At 39.1% G+C, this 22949-nt stretch overlaps 1 protein-coding gene across 4 annotated transcripts in view; it reads right to left on the bottom strand.

The window, feature by feature from the left end:
- Positions 1–325: 325 nt before the first annotated feature.
- col15a1b (collagen, type XV, alpha 1b) overlaps positions 326–22949 on the bottom strand; it is a 69457-nt gene continuing 46833 nt past the window's right edge. For 2 of the 4 annotated variants that reach the window (XM_050074522.1, XM_050074523.1), the window contains exons 15-43: positions 19213–19266; positions 18794–18829; positions 18500–18637; positions 18260–18319; positions 18139–18174; positions 17937–17978; positions 17593–17655; positions 16069–16104; positions 15130–15213; positions 14956–15024; positions 14572–14607; positions 14153–14215; positions 13952–14041; positions 13414–13449; positions 13205–13258; positions 12756–12812; positions 12457–12516; positions 11802–11846; positions 8968–9049; positions 8839–8864; positions 7690–7788; positions 7354–7498; positions 7158–7222; positions 6737–6868; positions 6331–6429; positions 5209–5283; positions 4807–5004; positions 4419–4534; positions 326–3403 (exon numbers count right to left, since the gene is read on the bottom strand). In XM_050074522.1, coding sequence (XP_049930479.1) covers positions 3181–3403; positions 4419–4534; positions 4807–5004; positions 5209–5283; positions 6331–6429; positions 6737–6868; positions 7158–7222; positions 7354–7498; positions 7690–7788; positions 8839–8864; positions 8968–9049; positions 11802–11846; positions 12457–12516; positions 12756–12812; positions 13205–13258; positions 13414–13449; positions 13952–14041; positions 14153–14215; positions 14572–14607; positions 14956–15024; positions 15130–15213; positions 16069–16104; positions 17593–17655; positions 17937–17978; positions 18139–18174; positions 18260–18319; positions 18500–18637; positions 18794–18829; positions 19213–19266 — 2319 coding nt within the window. In that variant the 3' untranslated portion in view covers positions 326–3180. The remainder of the gene's footprint in view (positions 3404–4418; positions 4535–4806; positions 5005–5208; positions 5284–6330; positions 6430–6736; positions 6869–7157; positions 7223–7353; positions 7499–7689; positions 7789–8838; positions 8865–8967; positions 9050–11801; positions 11847–12456; positions 12517–12755; positions 12813–13204; positions 13259–13413; positions 13450–13951; positions 14042–14152; positions 14216–14571; positions 14608–14955; positions 15025–15129; positions 15214–16068; positions 16105–17592; positions 17656–17936; positions 17979–18138; positions 18175–18259; positions 18320–18499; positions 18638–18793; positions 18830–19212; positions 19267–22949) is intronic. The other 2 variants (XM_050074525.1, XM_050074524.1) reach the window with 2 other exon arrangements.

The raw sequence follows: 22949 nt of genomic DNA, 5'->3' as shown, positions 1-22949 counted from the left end.
AAAGCCAACATATGGAAGAGCCTTAAAACTGCATTCTCTGTAATGGCCAGCTGGGAGCGATGCCACTCGTTGCAAAAAGACATCCAATTGTGTATAAGTCATTGAGAAAATGAGCCTACTTCTTACTTGATTTAATACCTCAGTAAAATTTTATTCATTTGAATCTAACAGATGGAATTAAAAAGAGTGGAAATAAATGTGGCCTTATGAATGTCCTCTGATATAAATAACAGTAGTCCTTTGAAAAATGTCCTTTAATAAATATAAACCTATTGATTTATTTAGTGCATTCTATTGATTCATTCATATATTTACATTTATTTATATATTTATTCTCTCATTTATTTATTTCAAAGTTATTTCATAGCCATATGTAGTTTTTTCATATTGACTTCAGTGGCATTCAGTAAAGGACAATAAACAAGTCACCACATTAAAAAAAACAACATAAGACATATTTATTCAGTGAGCACCAGTCAGTCAGTATAAACGTTCTCTTTCCTCAGAAGCTCAAGTTTTGTTTGAACAGTAATCAGAATCAGACATCAGGAAAACTACCACTGCTTTCACAATCTAAACATCAGACACTTTGACCTCTACAGGCAGAACACTGGAACTACATCTTGATCAGGACTTGGTGAGAGAAAATCTTAAGTCATTTAGTGTGCGTCATACAAAACCTACCTCTACAGAGTAAAAAACAAAAACATTTTGACAATAACAACACACATATATATACACATGTTCCAACTTCATCAAAATCTGAAAGTTAACTCGCTAGATTTTCACACTATGTCCTGCTACTGTATAAATTAATGAAAATCACACATTGATTTCAACTCTAATGCTAACGCTAAAGCACTGATGTTAATGTAGATACAAGGTCAGATCACTTTATTGCAGGCAGCAGGACTAACGGTCAGCAGAAAACAGGAGGGAAATAGTCCTGATAAAGACAATTAAGCTTTAATATTGGAATATGGGATGCCAATTGGTGATGCATTAATCTGATAAATAAAAGATGTAAACAAAGCCGGTGAGTCAACAGGCTTTCAGCACGGGATGCCACACTGTGGTTACAAATGAAGCTTTCAGTGTTATCTGTATCTCCTACATTTGTAGCCTGAGCAAGCTAAGTGTCCCGGTAAACATGCCTCGGTTCATTCATTTATTTTTTATATTTTGCACGACTGCAGTATTTTATATTTGTTGAATATCTGTAGCTTCAACATTAGAGAGAAGCTCCTAGTGGTAAAATGTTTTTGGTCAACTCCAGCCAGTTTTTTTGGCTTTTCAGTGGCCCGAAAAAAAGAATGGAGTAAGTGATGCTGTGATTGGTTGACTTTGTGGAGGAATGAGGAAGTCATTTACATACAGTGTATTTACAGCTACAATGTGGCAGTAAGACATGGACACTGATGTCTGGCATTAAGAGGAACAATCAAATATAAAGTCTGACCAAAGGAATATCTCATTACATGTGTACAGTATGTTTTTCAAATGGTTCACATTGTGCTCACATTTAAAGGTAAATCTGGTGTTATTCTGTGTTTCCTGTTATTAACAAAACCCATTTAAAAAACAAAACCAAATTGATCTTGGTAACAAGTGTTGTGTGTGTAAGCCTGATATATCTTATCGCTCTGCCATAGAGCTCCATTGTTCCTTAAAATCTAATAAAAAATCATTCCGCTGCTGAAAATACTACAGTAAGGCAAATGTGTAACAATCCGCCCCTGAAAATAGTCCCCAACAAATGCTCTGTTTCCTGCTGTTTGAGCAATGTTTGCAAAAACCTACAGTGCCCAACTGTTTTAGAAAATTTCATACTATTTCATATTATATATTTGTAAAGTATATATATATTTGTGACCTGTTTTTAAAGATCGTATTAGTAACCAATCTAGGGGCTGGGTACCAAATACTAAAAGATGGACTAACACATTCTTAGTTTTAATAATTTTGTTGACAATAACAGTAATACAGAATGTTGTCCGCCTTATTAACTAGAAATCATCATCCTGAATGACTCACATCTGATTATTTTATTTCCTGTATAGCCTGAAAGTCTGTTCTACAGTTAAAATACAGCCTGTCTCTTCACTACAACTATTGTAGCTTTGATACACAACATTTGGGTCTAAACTACAACACTGTCATGTTCAGAAATGAGGTTGAAATTTGTAAAAGGATGACGTTTACCCAAAACTCTGTTTCATAGAAGACAATAAAATCACAAGAATCCATAACAGTATTGGTAAAGACTACAATAAGCTGTTTCCCTGCAGAGGAAATTGAACATGGATCCATACTAATGATTTTGCAAGTTTTAACCTAGTTACTACAAATCATAAATCGCCCTCTATATTTTACATCACAGCGAACTGTTTTTATGAAAATAATTTGGCAGAATTGTTTCAGGTGTTGAATCCATCACAGTAAACATCGAGTCTACATTACTTTTGTCAGAATATGTTATTGTTGTGAGGTAATGCTATTAAAGTCATGCACTTGTAAAACCAATATACACTGTGCAACAGTAACATGCTGAAAAAACATAATGCAGACTTGATACTGTAGGGAAATGGATGGAAACCAATGGCTGCATGGAACTGAAGGGAAAAAAATAAAACTATGACATACATTTGAATTTATCAGCAATAAGGTAAAGTACAATTGATTTGTTTGTCTGTAAAGTTATTCAGTTCTACTCAGATCAGCTGGTGTCGTTTTTCACTTCAACAACCCATACTGTAAATGTCCTGTGTAATGATGCTGCTCTGTTACATGTCCATTATGAACATAAATAATTCAAATCTAGACTGGGACGGATGCGTGGCAACATTATGAAGTGTTGGGTTACACATTGGAGCTAAAGATTAAACTATACAAAGTGAAAGGAACTCAAATGTGTGTTGCATGTGTTCATTTTTCTTAGTGGACACACTTGCTTCTGCATGTTAACGTGTGTATTTTATCAGCATGTATGAACAAAAGTGCCCTTTGTCTGTATACTTGAATGTAATTTCTATGCAGTGATATGTCATCATGATGTGTGTATGTGCCCGCATGTGTTCAAATTCAAATTTTTCGTGCAGTGTGTCACATTTTCTACTCTGCACTTTCAGCATGCCTGCATGTGTGTTTATGTGAGAGTGCGTGTGTGTTTCCTCTGTCTCCTCAGGTCCTCTTTTGATGTGTGTTCCCCACATATGTGTTCTCTATACACAGCACTATGTAGTGGTTGGAGCAGGAGCGGGTGTGTTGTCCTAACAGACGTCCTGTCTGCAGCAGCGCAGCCTGGCCCGTCACCGCCATGTCAGCCGTCCTCCATGCCTCGCAGTAGTTGGTGGTCAGACGGATTCCCACTGTATTGGAGCCGTGCCATACCAGCTTCTCTGGCCTGGGGGAAGAGGGAGAGAGACTCAGTGAGTGGAGTCTGCCACTGTGCTCAGTCAGTGAAGAGTGGGAAAGAGAGGCTGAGAGTGATGAAGTTGCTTCGTGCTTCCCCAGTGGTTTACTTGTGGTTTACAGGTGGTAAATTTAAAATATATAACCACAAGATCTGAGGATATTTTCACGTCATCTATTACTGACTGTTAGCATGTCAGGTTAATGCAACACGATGTCTACACTCTCTGTTTCCTTCTCCTTCTCTCTGGGGCATTGTGTTCCTACTACAACACATGACACACAGGGGCAGGCGATTGGTACAGTCATGAGAGAGAGAGAGAGAGAGAGAGAGAGAGAGAGAGAGAGAATTTTCTTACAAAATTATTACCAATTTTATCAATACTATAAATTACTAATGTAAATAAAGGTTAGAAAAAATAGATTTATTCTAATTGCTAATAAAAAACTGAACAAACCCCAACCCAACCTGAGTCTGTTGGGACCTGTGAGCTACAGATTGAGCAGCAGAACTCTGGTAAGTGTTTAAATCTGACACTTTTTAGACCTGTGATTGTGGGACATAATCTCAATACACTTTACACCCCAATATTCACAAATTATCTCCCCAAAATAATGTCTAAATTCAGACCATCTTTCATGCTCCCACATCGTGCATAAAATGCCCTGCTGTGATAGATACTTGTTTTCCCTCGTCTGTCACCAATGCATGCCGTGTTTGTGTTAATGTGTTTATAACACCTACACAGTCTTGCTGCCATCTGTTATTTGTATTCTAACATTCTAACTACTGGCAATATCACTACTGTCCATTTCAGTGACAGCTGCTGTCCATGTGGACATGAGATCTATGGTCTGTCTGTAAAACAAGCTGTCTTTTGTTGAGTTATTTCCAGATCGATTGTGTCTCATGAAATCATCGATTTGAATGATTGCTTCTAGTTTCTCTTCTCACAAATGCTTTCCCTTACTTGCTCACACAGGCGCACACACACACATTCACTCACCATGCTGAGTCAGTCATCACGTTGCGTCCATCAAAGGAGTAGATGGGTGTGGATGGGTTAAATGTGCCTCCATTTCCAGAGAAGATGGACATCCAGCTATTGAACAACACTTCACCCTAAGAGGAGATGAGAAAAGAGATGGATATGTCATCAGTAAACATATCAACTCTGATGACTGCTGAGTGTATCTTTAAACCTGTAGGAACACACTGGGTGACATGCCTTAACTCCAAGTTATGAAAGATGTATGAAAGGTCAGAAATACTGTGTAAGAATTGTGACTGAGAAATACAGTGAAACACATAATCAACTTGCTTCCATTTTTCTTGAGATAAGTCTGTATTTTCTTTAAATGAAATTTAAAATGTTAATATAAACGTCTCCTTACCCTGAGGTTAACCACGGGCATGTCTGTGCGGTCCGCCTTCCTCACAATGGTTGCCAGGTCCTGGAGGTGTGAGGACAGGAAGGCCCTGTAGGTGGCTGTTAGCCCCATAGAGCGAGCCTGCTGATAGCACTGGAAGTCTGCCCCGCGGATGCCACGCATGTCCCCTTTCAGCGGGGCGTTCAGTGCTACCAGATGGAGCTGGGAAAGAGAAAAATGCAGAGATTAGGAGAAAATATACTTGGTCCAAATCTGACATGTAACTCATCACAGATCAGTCAGCTGTGCCAGAGTTAGGTTGGCGTTGAGCCAGGTGACTTTGACTACCTGGGTCTGACATGTGTATGCATGTATGTATATGTCAGTAGGTGTGTGCAAGTGCATACATGTGTTTGTTACACTCACCCCAGGTACAGCATTGAACGTCTGTGGTAGGACATTATAGCTGGGCTGATATCCTCTACTGCCCTCTTGCAGCTCCTTTTTAACAAGAACATGAATTAGTATGTTTATTAAGGTTTTTAATATGTTTAAAGATGTTTCCAGAGAATCTTCAAAAGTCCCTCCAGGATTTTGCGGGCATTGTTGTGGCCTAAAATATGTGATTTTACAGCAGCTTTTTTTTTTTCTCTCTTTAAATGCAATGCGTATTGCGATGTTTTTAGATGTTTTTTTTTGCAATTAAGTTGCAAAAATTTGTTCCAGTTTTTTTTGTGTTATTTCATTAAAATTGAAAGCAATTTGTTCCGGTAAGAATAAAACTGCCCTATACTGAGTTGATGATTTATTCTACATTAAAGTGCCACTCACCATGCATATTTAATCTAACTCACCGATTCTTTCAGCAAGTGCAATAGATCTGAATGCAACAGCCCTTGTCATGGTGATTTGTCTGATCTGTTTTCAACATGTGTCAGCAATTCTCTGGGTGTGTTTTGAAGTAAAGAAGTGTTAATCAATGTTGTTTGTGTTTCACCAATTTGCATCAGTCATTGCAGTTGCAACATTACAACATCCCGGGGGGGCTACAAAGATGTATGTACTACTATGAACAGTTTTATGTCACGACTGGATCTGCTTTTTATCAGATTTGGTACAGTTCCCCGCTGTGGATCTTCTTTGTGTGTGTGTGTGTGTGTGTGTCTTATGAGGACAGTACCCATGTCCTCACAAGTCACACAGTGTAGAAATACTTAGGACGTCGTAACTAACTCCATCCCACTTTTTGTCGGTATGACCCCATAACTCGTTACACCTGACTTTGTGTGTGTGTGTGTGTGTGTGTGTGTGTGTGTGTGTGTGTGTGTGCGTTGGTACAACCTGTATATGAGGACATTTCATTAGTACTCGCACCACCTTATGAGGACATCAGTGACTTATGAGGACAGTACTCATGTCCTCATAAGTCACTGATGTCCTCATAAGGTGGTGCGAGTCCTCAAACAGTGTAATAGCACTTCAGACGTCGTAACTAACTCCATAACTTGTTACACCTGACTTTGTGTGTGTGTATGCGTATGTGTGAACCTGGCTGTGGATTCTGTGGGGTCTGCTCCATTCTCCAGGTCTGCTGAGGGACTGAGACGCAGCTGAGGCAGAAGGTCCGGAAAGAATCAACTCTCCGAGCTGAAAAAGGGACACACAGACTGAATCTACTTAAGAACCACGATCCCAAATCAAACCCACTTTTTAGAAAAATGGGACTGAAGATGATGGCACAAATGTGACATGGAGACCATCTAAATTACTGTGCTGTATGGCAGATCAAACTTAAAATGTCTCTCATGATCAGGCTGCATTTTTGAAATATTTTCTTTGAAAGATATCTATCTTATATGCTTGTACGTTGATAATAAATGATGTATGATAAAGAAAAGGATTAGAAAGTCCAAGCATTGAACCAATCACACATGTCTGTAGACACAATACATACCTGGATCTTGCGCCAGCCATTGCGTGCTCTGATGTACAGCTCTCCTCCCTTCTCAGACACGTAGGCCAAGGTTCCCTCTGCTGCACGGTGAGTCTCTCTGCTCAGAGCGTGGCTCGTCTTGTAGGTAGACACCTGAATATACATAACATCATAATATACTAACATTATTTACTAGTAATGGTAATTTTGTTAACTTTACAATTTCTAGGTGTCAATATTAAGGCAAAATTACGATGAGAGCTCCCGCGACCCTGAATAGGATAAACAGTTACAGATGATGAATGAATGAATGATGAGTGCTTCAGAACATAATTATGTTAGTATATACTGTATATTTCTTGTAGTGTACAAGACAGCCCTAGATAACTGAACCACCAGCAGATCAGGAGTAAGATGCCTTCCTCAATGGCAGGTATCTTACCGGGTTGGCATATCCTGGAGATCCTGGTGGGCCGGGAGGACCAGGAGGGCCGGGGATGTTGACATCTAATGATCATAAATACATTAACCGATACAAGACAACGACACCAGTCAGCCTCATGTGTAATGCATGAGATATATAACTTCTATGGATACAGGGTGAAGTCTAAATCTCTCTCACCTTCACACACACATACCTGATCCATATGCAGGTGCAGTTCCTGGTGGTCCAGCAGGGCCAGGGGGCCCTCGGGGACCAGGTCGTCCGAACCCAGGGGCTCCAGGCTGGCCCGGAGAACCAACAGGTCCTGGGGGACCCACGATGGATTCACCCTTTGGACCCTACAGGACCATATAAACACACTCATTCCTCTGCTAACTCCTCACTTCATTTTTAAAGTGATATTTCGTTGAGATGACTGTCTTCACTTATGTAAAGCTCATGTGATCTGATACATTGTCTACACTGGCTGATCATTTCAATACCTGAATAATTACTAAGTTACTAAAATAGTATTATTTTTAGAACTTACCACAAGTCCTGACCTCCCAGGCAGTCCTGGAGGACCAGGCAGACCTTCGTCACCCTTTTCTCCCTTCTGACCTGGGTATCCCTGATCACCTCTAGCACCCTAAGGGATCCACAAACATACTGAAGATCAATAACTGTCAAGTGTGTACACTCCAAGATCATATCTTGCTCACATTCGGATAATCCGCTCAACCAGACCACATGCCGACTTGCAAAAATAGCGGCATGCATTATCTTTTTTTTTGTGACCATTTGGAGGCAGCAGACAGTTATGATATGTAAGCAACAGTGGCGTGTTTACACATCCAGCATATACACACCTACATATACAACAATAGCATTTGTTGGTACTCATGTCTGTGGCCACCTGATGCTTTAGGTACAATGTTAACTCTTGTTTGGTTCTGTTTTGTTTGCATGGTCTATATAAACCCCTGAGGGAAATATGTGGCTCCTCAGATGCAGCACTATGTTCACCAGCTTGTCCCTAACTGTGCCTGCTGTTTGCTACGGGCAGGGAGTGGTTCATAGCTGAAAGAAGCTGCCTGCTGCTGGAAATGAACCAAAACAGTAAATATGAGAGCGATAAAACCAAAACAATGAGCTGAGAGATACTAAAATGCTACGTAGAGCTGAGGGCAACTGCAGAGACAAGTGATAATTCTCAGTGGGTTTGTGATATGTGAAGGGGTACATTAACAGTCATTTGATCTATTGGTAGTATAAAATATTAATCAGTGCACCTTTAACTAGGGGCGTAGCAATCCATCAGCTTTATCGATATAATGAGTCAATAACCAACAATCCAGTACCATCAATGCAAGGTGAAAATATCCTTACCTATCATCATGTGAAAAACTGTTTTTTTTGTACCAGGTTGTAAACATCTCCCATAAAGTTATGCATTTTAACATGGGTGTTTATGGGGATTAAGTGGCTTCTGGAGCCAGCCTCAAGTGGTCGTTCAAAGAACTGCAGTTTTTGGCACTTTTAATCCCTGGAAGTTGCAGCTTGTCCCTACCTTTACCATGATACGAATCCTAACTCCTGAATAATTTAAGGCTTGGACTGGACTGATGCTTGACTATTTGCCATTTCTTTCTGACCCTATTAGCATTAGATATATTGTGTATGATGAATCAGTACTCACCACAATTCCATCTGGAAATGCAGGTGCTGAGATGAAAAATGAAAAGGCATAAATGATACAAGTTCCGACAGACATTTACCATGAAAAAGTCAATGGCAAGAAATCAGATGTTTGATGTAAGGGTCTTACAAGGTGTGCCTGGCTCTCCAGGAAATCCCATATCTCCTTTTTCTCCTTTAGGTCCAACTACATCTCCCCCTGTCACTGATTCCTACACACACATACACACACACACACACACACACACACACACACACACACACACACACACACAAACCACAAGCACACACACATTGATTAATATTACATGCATGTTTGCAACAGCAGGCATGTGCACATGTACACATTGTACAGACTGCTGAACACATACATTGAATTCATTTTTAACATCTGTTAAGAATATTAAAAACGTGGGTTATAATAAAAAGAAGACACAGATGCAAATAGTTAAAACATGACTGTCAGCACTGCAAAAACACCTGTTAAATACACGGGATGCGTGCTTGAGACAGCAGCACGTACAACCCTGTCTTGGCTGTGGTAAGATACAAAAGGTTAGATAGCAGGGCCGAAACAGGTGTTAAACATGTTTTGACAAAACAGATCTGCATTAATCCAAACTGTTGCTATTTTTTCATGCTTTACAGTAAGGTATTGTCAATAACTCCGTGGACACCCCTGCCACACCACAACTTGACCACAGCTGCTTTGAATGAAACTAGGCGCCCTTACATCACATTTATAGCATCTTGCAAATATCTCAAAAGGAAAATTACATTTACAGAGTGTTAAAACAACGTTCCAATGGAAGCAATTTGCTGCATACAATCATAAGAAAAAGATCAAAGATAGCCCTCAGCTTCCTTGTCATCAGTGTTATATTTCACAATACTCAAACTACTGCTGGGCAGTATATCAATAGTGATGTGAGACTAGGCATCATCTTAGACTTTGGACATTGTAAAATTGTAAGTTTTGTCTTTTCCTGGTTTAAAAGGCTGCATTACAGTAAAATTATGTAATTTTTTTGAACTTACCAGACTGTTCTATTATTTGCCTTTACCCACTTAGTCATTATATTCACATAGCTGTTGATCATTTAAAAAAACTTCTCTAAATATCTGTAAAAGCACCAATAGTCAACCCTACATTATAGTCGCAATATTGATATCGAGGTAGTTGTTCAAGAATACTGTGACATTTAATTCTCTCCATATTGCCCAGTGCTAATTCAAATGTGTATGTGTAAGACGGTAACAGAGGCACTGAAATAATCCCTGTGGTCACTAATAAAGTATCAATACAAAATCATAACAGTACAAAATGAATACATTTACTGAAAACTTTCTTACTACTCGCCCTGTTTACATAAGAAGTTAGACAGTGGTGGGAAGTGAGAGATTTAAAAATGTGCGGTTGCTCACAGATTCATGACAGTTGCTTTAGGAGTTTCAATAATTCACCAGGAATTAAGACATAATGAGATTTAAATTGTAACTCGTGGGTCAAATGTATAAATCTGTAGTGTACTGTCATGATTCCCTTATATAGTCAGGGGGAAGTTTAGAGATTCGTTTTCATACATTTATGAGGGAGCCTGTCACCACAGCTAGAACCCAAAGAATGACATTTGAAGAAAAAGGAGCCAAATTCCAATCAGAATTCTTCCCTATCATGTTAAACCTTCATGGTAGATTTTAATAAAAGATCTCTGTTTCCAGAAATGAGCTGTTGGCACAATTTGAGAATTATAGTTAACTGCAGTTTATTGCAGTTTACCCATTTTTATAACTGCTGATTTATGATAATGGAGTTCTACTGAATGAAACGTGACACCAAATTTAGCAGCAGACCTCAGCAATATCTGTAATATAAAGTAGTAGTAAACTAAATAACTTCATTTTAGATATGAATATGAAATAAGTACAGTAAATCATTAACACATTCTCAGCCTTGATGACTAAACACATAATTAAGGGTATGCTGCTAAGTTCATTTTATAACGAATAATTTTCTAATGTAGGTTGAGAATGATGTCAAACAGGGAAAGAAAGAGATATAATGTACTGACGTTGAGCGACAGAGCTGATGTTATAGGTTCATTCTCTTCCTAAAAATACCCCTCCACTCTTGAAACTCTTTCCGTTTTATTATTTCTTATGTTATTCCAAGCATGTGAAAATGTAGTTCAAACGTTAAGAGTAGAGTGTGCAAGAAAATACAGGAAAAAATCATGTCACTGGATTTTAAGGTGGATGGATTACTTAAAAAAAAAAAAAATAGATTTACCTTAAAAGTGATTTGGCACAAACTCTGATTAAGTTACACAGTAAAAGTATCCATAATATCATTAGTATCTTCTACTTCCTGTCAGAGGTTTACCCAGCTTCCTCTTCCCTGACACGGAGGACAGTAAGGACAGATGAGGCAAGCAGGATTCAGACTCAGACCCCCTTTAACACCTGGCATTAACATTCATCATAGGTGATCAGACTGAATTTAACAAACACACTGTCTTGGTGTAAATGAATCCAAGATGCTCCAAAGATGGGACAAGCCACATGACATTAACAGGTGACTTCTGCATCTTTAATTTATATCTGGCAGCTAGTTACAAATAATTCTGCATGTAGATCAAACCACAAACCTGTCATGAAAGATAATTGATGAATCGTGTATAAAATACATGTTAAGATACAACATGCATACAAGAGGAATGTTAACGCCTGAAGAAATGCGACCAGACCCACAGACAACTAGTCTTTTTAAGGATCATTAGGACAGAAGCAGAACCAAGAGGGAGGAGAGGAGAATATAAAGGAAGGAGGTAAAAGATGGGGGAATGCTGTTTGTAGCCCAGACCAAAGAGCTGCCATGCTGCTACACCCACACACCAACAGAACCACCGGATGGTCCCATTTCAAATTGAAACAGACCAATCAGATGGTCCCACTCAGACTTACTCTTCCGTTTTTGCAGTGCGGTCTGGGGCGCACCGGAAACACTGTCTTTAAAATTCAAAGAAGAGCAGCGTAATCAGACTAAATGAGTCAGGTCAAACACTGTACTGTAGATGAGCTTTACACACATGAAGTAAGACAAAGAAAAAAATACTCCATTTATACAAACTGGCTTCAAATCATAGTGGTGCTCTACAAACTACTCATACTTCATCACAAGCCAATATGTGTTGTATTTTTATATGATTCATGAGATTACAGCATCTTTCAAATTATTTGAATGGCCTGTAGAAAAATTGGACAATCTCTGTGAAAAGAGTTAACGTCATAATTTTTCAAATTCTAATACACATCCACATGCAAATACGAGGTTCAGTGCTGTTAAATGGAAGTCAAATCTGTTACAATAATGCATATCATCAATAAAAAATAAGTTTCCTAGATTTCTACCATTCAAAAGCATTTTGGACTTGTTTTACGCTGTGAAACAAGCCTTTAAAATATTGCAATGTAAAGTGCTGGCTGTGTATCATCATCATCCTCATCATCCTCACGATCATCATCATCATCATCATCATCATCATCATCCCAGTCCACAAACTGAAAATGGCAAATTTAATTTAAATAATTAAATATAAAGCCACAGATGGAAACTTACTCCTTTCAGCCCAGTAATTCTTCCTGGAAGTCCAGGTGGGCCTGGAGGACCTGGAGGTCCCTGTGAGAGAGTATTATGATATTAGTGTCACTGCACATCATCTCATTTATGTCAGCGCACAGTCAGCGCACAGTTTCAAAGTCAGGAAAAAACTAAGGGACAATCCATAAACTTAATGTAAAGAAAAGGACCACCCCACCACCAACATCCAAAACAAGACTGAGGCATGCTATGAATATATCTGTCTGATAGTCAAATTATTGATTAGAGTCACACAGGTCGTTTCCTTTTTCTCTTACCGGTAGGCCAACAGAATCTCCTCTGTCACCTTTCCTCCCAGGCATACCTGATCGTCCCTACGGGAAGAGAAAGAATGAAACACATCAGTATTTGTAAAGGACAAAAAGGCATGAGGAGTTGCTCTCCTCCTGGTTTAAACAGTTCTGGGTGCTCTAGGGTGCTTTGTTTAATGTTTCCACATGTAGATATGGATATCATATATTTTTTAATGGGATGAGTGTGTGGCCACAACCATTTTGTGCAATATATAATTTCATTACAAGCAAACATGTGCTGACCATTAAATTCATTTTTGTTTCTTGACAGATATGATGTGGCAGGTTCCCCACTGAAAAGTTATCTGTAATTAAATTAGTGAGTGAATACAAATAGATAAAAACAAATGAACAAACATGATTTCTCTTGGCACTAAACTAAGCTATACATACAACAAACTCAAGGTACTCACTGGACGACCGGGGAAGCCATACTCTCCTTTTTGTCCAGGTGGTCCTACTGGGCCCTGAGATAAATACAGTGATGTACATAAAAATCCATTGTAGTTCCTCACTCAACAGTTTTCCGCAGTAGTTAATAATAAATAGATTTGTGTGCAGTTTGTCATGATTAACAAATATGAGTTTGTAGATATTCATGTTCTATTTAACATGAACTCACCATCCGTCCGGCAGGTCCAGGGAACCCACGGTCACCCTGTGAAACAACAAGGCAGTACAGCACAATGTGGCATGAGATTTACATTAATGGCAGTAATGGTAGTGTTTTCAAAAATAGCTTGTCTCTCTATCTGTGGGTTTGAATGAGTTGTTTCTGTAGAATAACTGACAGATTATTGCTATCTTCACAAAAGATTTGTGAAGATTTGGACCCAGATTTGGTCCCCGTTCAAGCCTCCAAAAGCTGAGCATCATTGTATGTATAAGGCTCAGGATGTTGAGCGAGTCCAATATTTGTTGTTTCGATCCTTGAGGTAGACCTCAACGTTTTACTGTCCAAAACTGACAATTTGTGTTGTAGGGATTATGGTGGGAGATGTAGCATGAAAGGACCAGAATGTAAAACTGTGTTACTTTTAAGGTTTCAGAGGTTACACGATTAGATGCAGCATCGGACTATCATTGACCACTGCAGTAAGCATCAGTTACTGGGTAAGGTAAGATTGAGTCGGATGGGTAAGGGGTCATTTGTGTGGTACCTTGTTGCCTTTGGGCCCCATGGGGCCTTTTGGTGCTGATAAGAGGGATCCGTCAGCAGCAATGGTCACCCCTGGCTCTCCCTTCTCTCCCTGTTGGTGCAAAAAAATCAGAAATTAAATCCAGAACATTTACAACACTGATTTTGTATACAAAAGTGAAATGACATTTGCCATCATCCACATTCTGTTTCTAGTTCTCACCTTCAACCCTAATGGCCCTTGGGGACCCTGAGGGCCAATGTCTCCCTTTGGTCCCCTGGGGCCCTGGGGACGAATTAAAGTGTAGTGAGGAGGTAGTTTGGAGGTTTAATGCATCTGATTACATTTTAAAAGGAGCTTTGTACAATTATGAAAAAACTGGGTCCCTGATTACCAGAGAATAAATTCTATTTACGTAGCCTAAAAGGGAAAACTCTGTGCCAATAACATACCTACCCTGTTAAGCCCAAAGACAGCAAAAGCAAAGTCGGAAAAAAAGTTACATTGCTTTCAAATAACTGTTGCATCTTTGCTCATAAATTGCAGAATACTCATGCACACAGTTTAGCAAATTTTCAATGAATTCAGTCAACAGGTGATACAAATGCTCAGCATAAGGTAGTGTTGCAAAATGCTCTTACAGGAAATCCAGCTCTGCCAGGCAAGCCTTCAGGGCCCTGCAACATGCAGACAAAACACACATCCACGCATAAGCATGCATACACAGGCATATATACAGATGCAAGCAAAAGTAATGGTGCTCATACACAGCGTCATCAAACACAAAAACAGCCAAAGCACTTCAAAAATGCTGCTACAAGAAAGTATAGGGCTTTATTGTAGTTCAAATATATGTATTATGTAACTGATTTAGCTCTCTGAACTGATGTCATATATGTGAGTAGTGCTTATCTATTTGTTCCCCTCATTCTGCCCTTATTGTTGTGTGTATGCATTCAAATATTTGCAGAGGGAAGCAGGTGACATCTTAAAAGACAAAGCATTAATAGCGTAGTGCTATGCACCATGGGCCCTGGTGGTCCTCTGATCTCTGTGAAGTTGAAGATCCCATCTGTAACATTGAGGAGCAGCAGCTGTAGACAGAATATGCAATAAGTCAAAATGAGCACCGTCAATATGTTTTACACATTTAGAAATTTGTAAAATTCACTAAATAGGGTGTTTGTGTGTCACCGTACATCTGACAAATTCAAGATAGGTCCAGGGGGTCCAGGAAGCCCAGGTGGTCCTGGGATACTGAGTCCATCAACACCTCTATCACCCTTTAGAAGACAAAAGAAAGAATAAGTAGTCTGTTATAAAAATATAAGTGTGAATAAAGGGTAGAATCAAAGGCAGAGGACAAAGCCGCAACCAGGAATATGAACTTAATAATGCAACCAAGAAGTTGAAAGGAAAGTTTATGGAAACCTGCAATAACTGATTTTTTGGCCACTTGGAGCAGCAGATACAAGTTGACATTTCATTACCTTTTAAGTTGATCTGAAGAACTTGTAAACAAACTGTCACTTATTTACACATCCATCAGCAAAAGGGCAACATGATCATTAATCAGGAGGTGTGCACTAGCCACCCGATGAATGTAAGTCCAATATTACCCCTTTTAGCTCGGTTTTTGGTCTCTACCAACTCCTGAGGGAGAAATCTGGATCTTCAGCTGGTAAATGCTTCACTATATGTTCATCAGCTACTCTCAAACTGTGTCTGTCTGTTGTTTGGTGCTGAGCAGCACTGTGGGGTTTTAGAGCTTTCCCACTGCAGAGAGCTGTCTGCTGTGGCTGAAAAACAACACAATGAGAGTGCACCAACACACTGAAGCATTGGGTCAGACAGCACAACCAGAACCTGAAACTCATTAAGCTCTGTGAAGCCGAGGGGAGCAGCAGATTAATGTGATAATTCTTTGTAGCTTTATTATCATGAGCAACCCCTTCCACTTTATCACATTGTTTTTACATTGTGATTTGGTACATTGCTATTTCAAGAATATATATTATAGCCTCTAGACCTCCAGCATCAAACAGTGTAAAGAAGACGGAACAAACAATACATGCTGCAGTAGACTCTATGAAGTATCACTTAATATCCACATTTTATGTTTTGTTCAGCAACCCTACCTTGGGTCCTGTGTCTCCTTTTTCCCCTTTGGCACCCTGTTTGTAAAGAGAAATAAAAGTTATTTACATGTTGCTAACCATTTTCTAGAAACCATATTTTGCCTTGGAGGGGTCTGAAAATAGTTAATTTAAATAATTTTAATACATTATCCTTCTCAGACTGGAACAGGGATATTCTTTGTGAACAGGATCGACCATAGCCCCTACAACATTAACCTGTTCAAAGATGGCTTACGAAAACATTCATTAGCAAATGGATGTCAGTGATTTGCAGGGAGAGTCTCACATTTTAATATATTTGACTGATGAGATGTATGAGCTATGAGCTACCAAACTTCCTTTTTTACAGTTAATTTGGCTAATTTGATGTCCATAGACTAATACCACTACAATACAGTAACATTTTGAGTTATATAAAAATTCTGTTTTAATGTGTTACATATTACGATATGTTATAAGTGATTCAGTACTCCTCAAATAGGCTGGTTGTCCTTCATTTAAAAAGACTAACAAACAACTTTCATTTGAAGGACTACATTGACTGAAAAAAACCAAAACGTTTACTGGGAACAAGCCTTCTCAGGTTTCAGGGAGACTTGTGGGTACCCATAGAACCCATTTTCATTTAGATATCCTGAGGTAAAAGTTCAAGGCACCCCTGCAAAAATGGCCGTGCCAGTTGTTCCCTCGCCAAAATGTAGTCTTACTTTGGAGCGTTATCTCGCCCGTTTCTTAACAAGCTACACCAACATGGTGGGTACCAATGGATGCCTGAGGTTGTCTAGTTTCAGACCGCAGCATTTGGCAGTAATATAGACCTCCAGTTGTAGCAATTGTATCAAAGGTGCCGTCCTTGGGGAAGCCAATGAATATGAGCTATTGAATCAAAACATTACTATTATTATTCAATAGCAACAGTAAATATTCACCATTATTACTTATTTTTTTAAGGCCCCTGCTGTGTCACTGTGGTTTGACCAGCAATAACACATTGAGGCTGCCTACCATCAACAGCTAATGCTAACTTTAGGCCCTGCTGTGACAGATTCACTGAAGTAACATAGTCTCATCCAGTTTCAAAGACTTTCCCAATGCACACGTTAGCTAGCTAGCTAGTTAAAAAGATGTAGCTAACATGTAAATGAGGGTGGAGTTGTTTGTAGGTTTATTATTTTCCTCATTGGTGGAGGCTAACTATTTACCTTTGCTTCTAGTTTTAAGCTAAGCTAACACTAAACACACCTTGGATATCTGAAGGCACAGAAATTAAACTGATGTCCAGATGAGTCCAAGTAAGACAACAATCATTCTTATTTTCCAAAATGTCAGACTAACAGAGCAATTTACAGATTTATAATTTGAAATTACAACCCCTTACAGTATTACTCATTGCTAAAAACATTGGTCAACCTTAACCAGAGCCATTTCAACTGTATGAGGGAACAAACTACTTTGCACCTGATAAATGCAAATCAAACATCCAGAATCCTTAACACACTTGTTGTCTAAGCACCTGCTACTTACCCTAGCACCAGGCAGTCCAGCGGGACCTTGAAGACCAGTTGGTCCTGGGTCCCCTGGCTCACCCTACAAGGACACACAGAATGAACACAGCCAGGTAACATAAAAACCTTTCGCTGTTACATGTTTTACTAGAGCTGCATATACAATATGTGGTGCTATTCATCTTCATAAATGATGAGAAATGCTTTTCAGTGGTATCCCTCCCTGTTACTGTCAATACATTGTAAAGAGTGAGAAAATAGTGCAAAAATATCTAGTAAAGCTTGATAACACCAGAAAGGACTGAATTTCATACACTAAATGACAAAAAAAATCAAAGCAGTGTCAATTCAGAGTCAGTTTACCTTCACTGAGAGCCCTGGAGCACCTGTGGCTCCATCCTCACCCTACAGAAGACATGAGAGAGCATCTTCAACTACTGAGCATGCAAGGGCAACACTTCTCAGAGAGACAGCTAACATCAGTGTTGTTAGCTGTTAAAAATAGAATACCAGCTACCCTCTGCAAGTATAATATACACAATTAATGGATTTTCATAAATATTACCTTAGGTCCTTGTGGGCCAGGTAGGCCAGGGGGGCCCTGGAGAAAACAAAACAGAAAACACTTACTGTATATGAAACAATATACACTGTCTACATAAAAAAACACACACTCTGGCACTGACCTGTGGGCCCCTGGCTCCAGCTCCAATCAGCATGTCACTCTTCCCAGATCCCTCCATATCCTGAAAACAAAACACAATCTGATGTTAAACATCGAACTGAAATCTTCCATGTGGTGTGGAAGATGTCATCCTTTTCTCAAAATGAAACTGTTGTCTCCTTCTCGGCTTATTAATTAAAGTAGGTCTGCATGGAATGGTCAACAGCAATCATATGTGTGTGTAGATCTTTGGTATGGTTACCTCTACAAAGAATTTGGTTCCTGGAGGTCCAGAGGGACCAGGGGGTCCTGGGGGACCTGGTGGGCCTCTCTTCCCTGGTGGACCATTTGGCCCTGGAGGCCCAGAGGAACCTTCTGTACCTACAAACCCACAATCACCCTACAGAGATGAAGAGAAAAAGCTATCCATTAACATTTGTTTGCCCTTCTTAATAACAACCAGAAATGTGTTTATCTGGTGGATAAAATAGAAATACACACTACCACATAGTGTGCAGTAGATGTTTTTGGCTTACTCTATGTAGAGTATTATTACCTTTGGTCCAGGTGGCCCAGGTAGCCCTTGGTCACCCTATGAATGTATGAATGTAAAGAAGCAAGAAAGAAATTAGTATTACTAATCCATACACGATGAAACATATCCATCAAACAAGATTAGATGTGTGTATAGTATAGAATATCAAATTTAATAAATCTTTAAAATCACTGACTTTTTCCTCTTCACTATATAATTAAATATAAACCATGGTCATCTGGCTTAGTTCAGTGGTGGCGAAATATGGTAATTTAAGAAGCATCTGGTAAGTTGAGCTTAGAAATAGTTTCACTTTCTTTCCTGTGGATATCAGCCACTTTGCGCTGAACCACAACAAGCAAAAAGGTTATAGGTCTCTATGACTTTTATACAGCCAACTGAGCTCCCAGGCCATTACATATTTATCTTGATGATCACACCTTCTTTCCCATAGGTCCCGGTAGACCTGGAGCTCCATCTCTTCCTGCTGGACCCTGGACACACAAACACAGACAGACACGAGTACAGGCAGACAAATATAGAGTGATGAGTCACAGAAAATATGCTAACATGGGAAAAAAGCGTGATTTTATGCTAAGCTTTTCGTTGACCCTTCAGCCATTCCAATAGGGACCAACGCGAAATCCAAAGGTGACAGCCTGTCAGTCTAAAGGAATACTGGGTCAGTTTCCTTAAGTGATAAGATCACCCATGACAACATTTATCTGAGTCACCTCAAGATTGTTGATGCCAAGACATCATGCTCACACTTTAGTTTGTTGATCGATTGTTGGCTTACTAATGCCACAGCCAAATTAGACCAATTCTACTGTTGTGTCAATTGTTCATGTTCATTTTATTTTACCAAATTACACTTATATGTATCTCCCATTCAATGTAGCATGAAGCAGTGGAGTCAGCAACCTTAAAGGATGACGTTGTTGTCTGTTTTCTCATCACTTAACAGGAAAGCTGAAGTTATTAAAAAATGTAGTGTATTCCTTTAACTAAGCAGCATCAGACCAAAGTACAGCAATTGTTTCTGTACATTTTTTGTACAAACTGACAACATAGTGTATCAGAGGCCTTTCAGTGAAACACTCAGTTCCAAGGCACACTGACAATTGACTGCTGACACATGGCTCATTAGATGATCAGTGACTTAATGTCTTTACTTGTACCAATCCACTGGTGGGGGCAGAGGATGGCAATAATAATCAATCTGCCTGTTGATGCTTTGAGCATTTTAATCCAATGCAGGATATCTTGAGGACTACTGTGCATCCTGCCAATACATTTTCTCTTCACATTCATAATGTGTAGAGGGTGAATCCTACAATGCAGCAACCCCACAACTTTACTCAAAATCATTACTCAACCAACAGTTTGGTTTAATTAGGGAATAATAATTGGATTTCTATTAAACTGCCTGTGATAAGAAATACTTATACAAACAAAAAATGCATTTCGCACATTTATAGAACCCAGAGGGTTAACTCTTTTTCATTCTGAACACTCAATGAGCATGCCTGTTACACTTTGTTTGGGCCAAAATGCAACCTACTCACCAGAAGAAATGTTGGCATGGTACGTTTCTGAAAACCACAATTATGTTACATTTACATTTTTTTGTGCACAAGATGAACATTTTTAAAGAGTCGTAGTTTATGTGCTACCTTTGCCATCAGGTGATGGAGAGGACTATAGATGGTGTGACACCTAGGCCAGATGCCTGTCAAGCTGCAGACTGCTGCAGATCATTGTTCATGATCAACAAAAATTAAACCAATTGTATTTTAGTGAGACTCACCTTTGTTTCCAGTGGCCTTTTTAGCCACGAATCATGCAACCTGTTGTTGTTTTTCTACCAGGGATATTGCCTCGAAAAGCAGTTGTTTTTTAACAAGACATCGGCAGCTTCTTTAGCTGTGATTGTGCCACTAAAACCAGATTTTTTAAGCTCAGACATAATTTTTTATTTCCAAAATAACTAAGTGGTTTTTGTGCCTAAACCTAGTCACACATTAACTACAGCATTGTTAAAATGTTAAGAAATGGAAAGTTTCAACATATCCCTTACATAACATACAAATGTAACATATTCGTAGTTTGCAGAAACGCACAATGCTGACATTTTGTCTGGCAATAGGGTTGCCAAATGTCAACAGGCGGATAATGATAACATTTGCTAAGTACATTCCTGAGAATAAAACGCTTCATAGGCTTTGGACTAGCGCCACTCTGAGGGACTAATGTTCCCTTTTTAGCTTTAGCATGGGTAAGGCTCTCAGAAAAACAAAGTTGTTTGCTTCATCCAATATGTTCATACAGGCCGCCTTTAGTGGCCTTGTAGTCTTGCTTTTATATCCTAACCGGAAAATACAGAGGCTGTTCCAGGATAATTTGTAGAATTAGGCAAAGTGTGAGTTATAAATAAATGTACTAACTCAGTATTACATTTTGTGCACATCAGTGTACCTTGGTATTTGCACTGACTGGGAACTGCCAGTATACAGCAATATACAAAAAGAGAAAACAAAACAGATCAGTAAAAAGGCAGATTTGTTTCTTTACCATGTTGTATAAAAAAGCAAAATGGCAGCTCAAGCTGAGGTTATACCGCAAGTTTGAAGTCAGTTTCCTTCAGTTTATTCACTTTACCATGAAAAGTAAAACTTCGTGTTGAAATGTTTCATTTGGGAATGACAACATTTGAACTCAAAGTAAATGAACTGAAGCTAATTGAGAAAATTCCAAGCTGATCATGAGTGTGCAAGCAGTAACATTGGCTGCTGGAGCGACAACCAAGGGGCAAAGAGAGCAGTGAGACACACACACACACACACACACACACACACACACTCACACACACACACACGCACATGCACACGCACACAGCACTTGAGCCAGCTAGGTAAAAATAATTCCAGTTCAGCACCTGCCAGCCAGCAATTAAGACAACATGGTTAGAGGTAATGTACAGTTTACAAGCCTGAGCATTGAGGTTGTGAATGTAAGTTGGTGTTTATTGCTGGTGTAATTGTTTCAACAAGATAAAAGGACAATTAATAAATGAAGCACTATGTCTCAGATTAACAATTAATATTGTTTTATATTATGTTGTATTGTGAATGTTGTCTCCTCAATACTCAGGCTTTTGGCTGTCATTCTGCCTTTTATTGTTTGCTGGTTAACCAAGCAAACAAGGAAAATATACCTCTCCTGAACCCCAAGCAGACCCAAAGTCAAGCCCAGACCCAGAGGCAAAGCTGGATTCAGAGCCGAACCCAGCACTGAAACCAGAGCCGAGGTCAGAGGACAACTCTGAGCTCGAACCTGAACCATCAAGCCCAGAACCACTAAACCAATCGTCAAACATCTGGAACAGAGTGGAGACGAGGAAAAGATGGCAGGAGTGGAGTGTAACAATGAGGAGGGGGGCAGAATAAAGATTGATGAGAAGATGAAGGAAAAAGAAATGGAGGGGGAGAATAATTACAGGGGGTGATAGGAACAGAGGCAGAGGGAGAGTAAAAGACAGACTGGTCATTCATCATGACACACATAAATATTGATCACTACATCATGATTTAAGAAGAAACACAAACTAAAGATGAATTTAATTGGAAATAGGAGAGAAGTTGGGGAAGAAGAAAGACAGACAATAAAAAATGATAAAAAAAATAGTCAGAAATACAATGCAAGTAAAACATAAAAGCAAAGTAGTCACATATAAATAATGTAAATGAAAAGATAGTAAATCTACAGAAAATTCAGAAAAAAACAAGAGCAGATTTTTAATCATTAAAACTATTCTTAGAATTCTGGGATAATAATTTCATTCAGAATACAAAATTGTGAAAAAAAAAAAATCAGAAGTGAAGCAAATACAGATTGCAGTCTGAGGACACGTAAAGCCAATACTGTGCTGGTGTTATATAAATATGTTTAAATTTGACCACTGCCATACTGACAATGTTTGATTAAAGCAGCTGTGCGGAACTTTTTACCATTAATAAAACTGCCCCTAGTTCGTATCACCCCCCCTTGAAGATCCGCATATTTATTTGAACCCAACAGCGACAAAAAAGCCTTTCTCTATATGGCTATTTAGTGTAGCCTCGCTCGGGTCGGACACACAGCGGAAGTCAGCAAACCAGAATACGGCACCCGAGGC

Source organism: Epinephelus moara, chromosome 21 (assembly GCF_006386435.1).
Source record: "Epinephelus moara isolate mb chromosome 21, YSFRI_EMoa_1.0, whole genome shotgun sequence".
Classification (NCBI taxonomy): domain Eukaryota; kingdom Metazoa; phylum Chordata; class Actinopteri; order Perciformes; family Serranidae; genus Epinephelus; species Epinephelus moara.
Note: the sequence above shows the minus strand (reverse complement) of the source record. Positions and strands in the feature narration are given on the sequence as shown.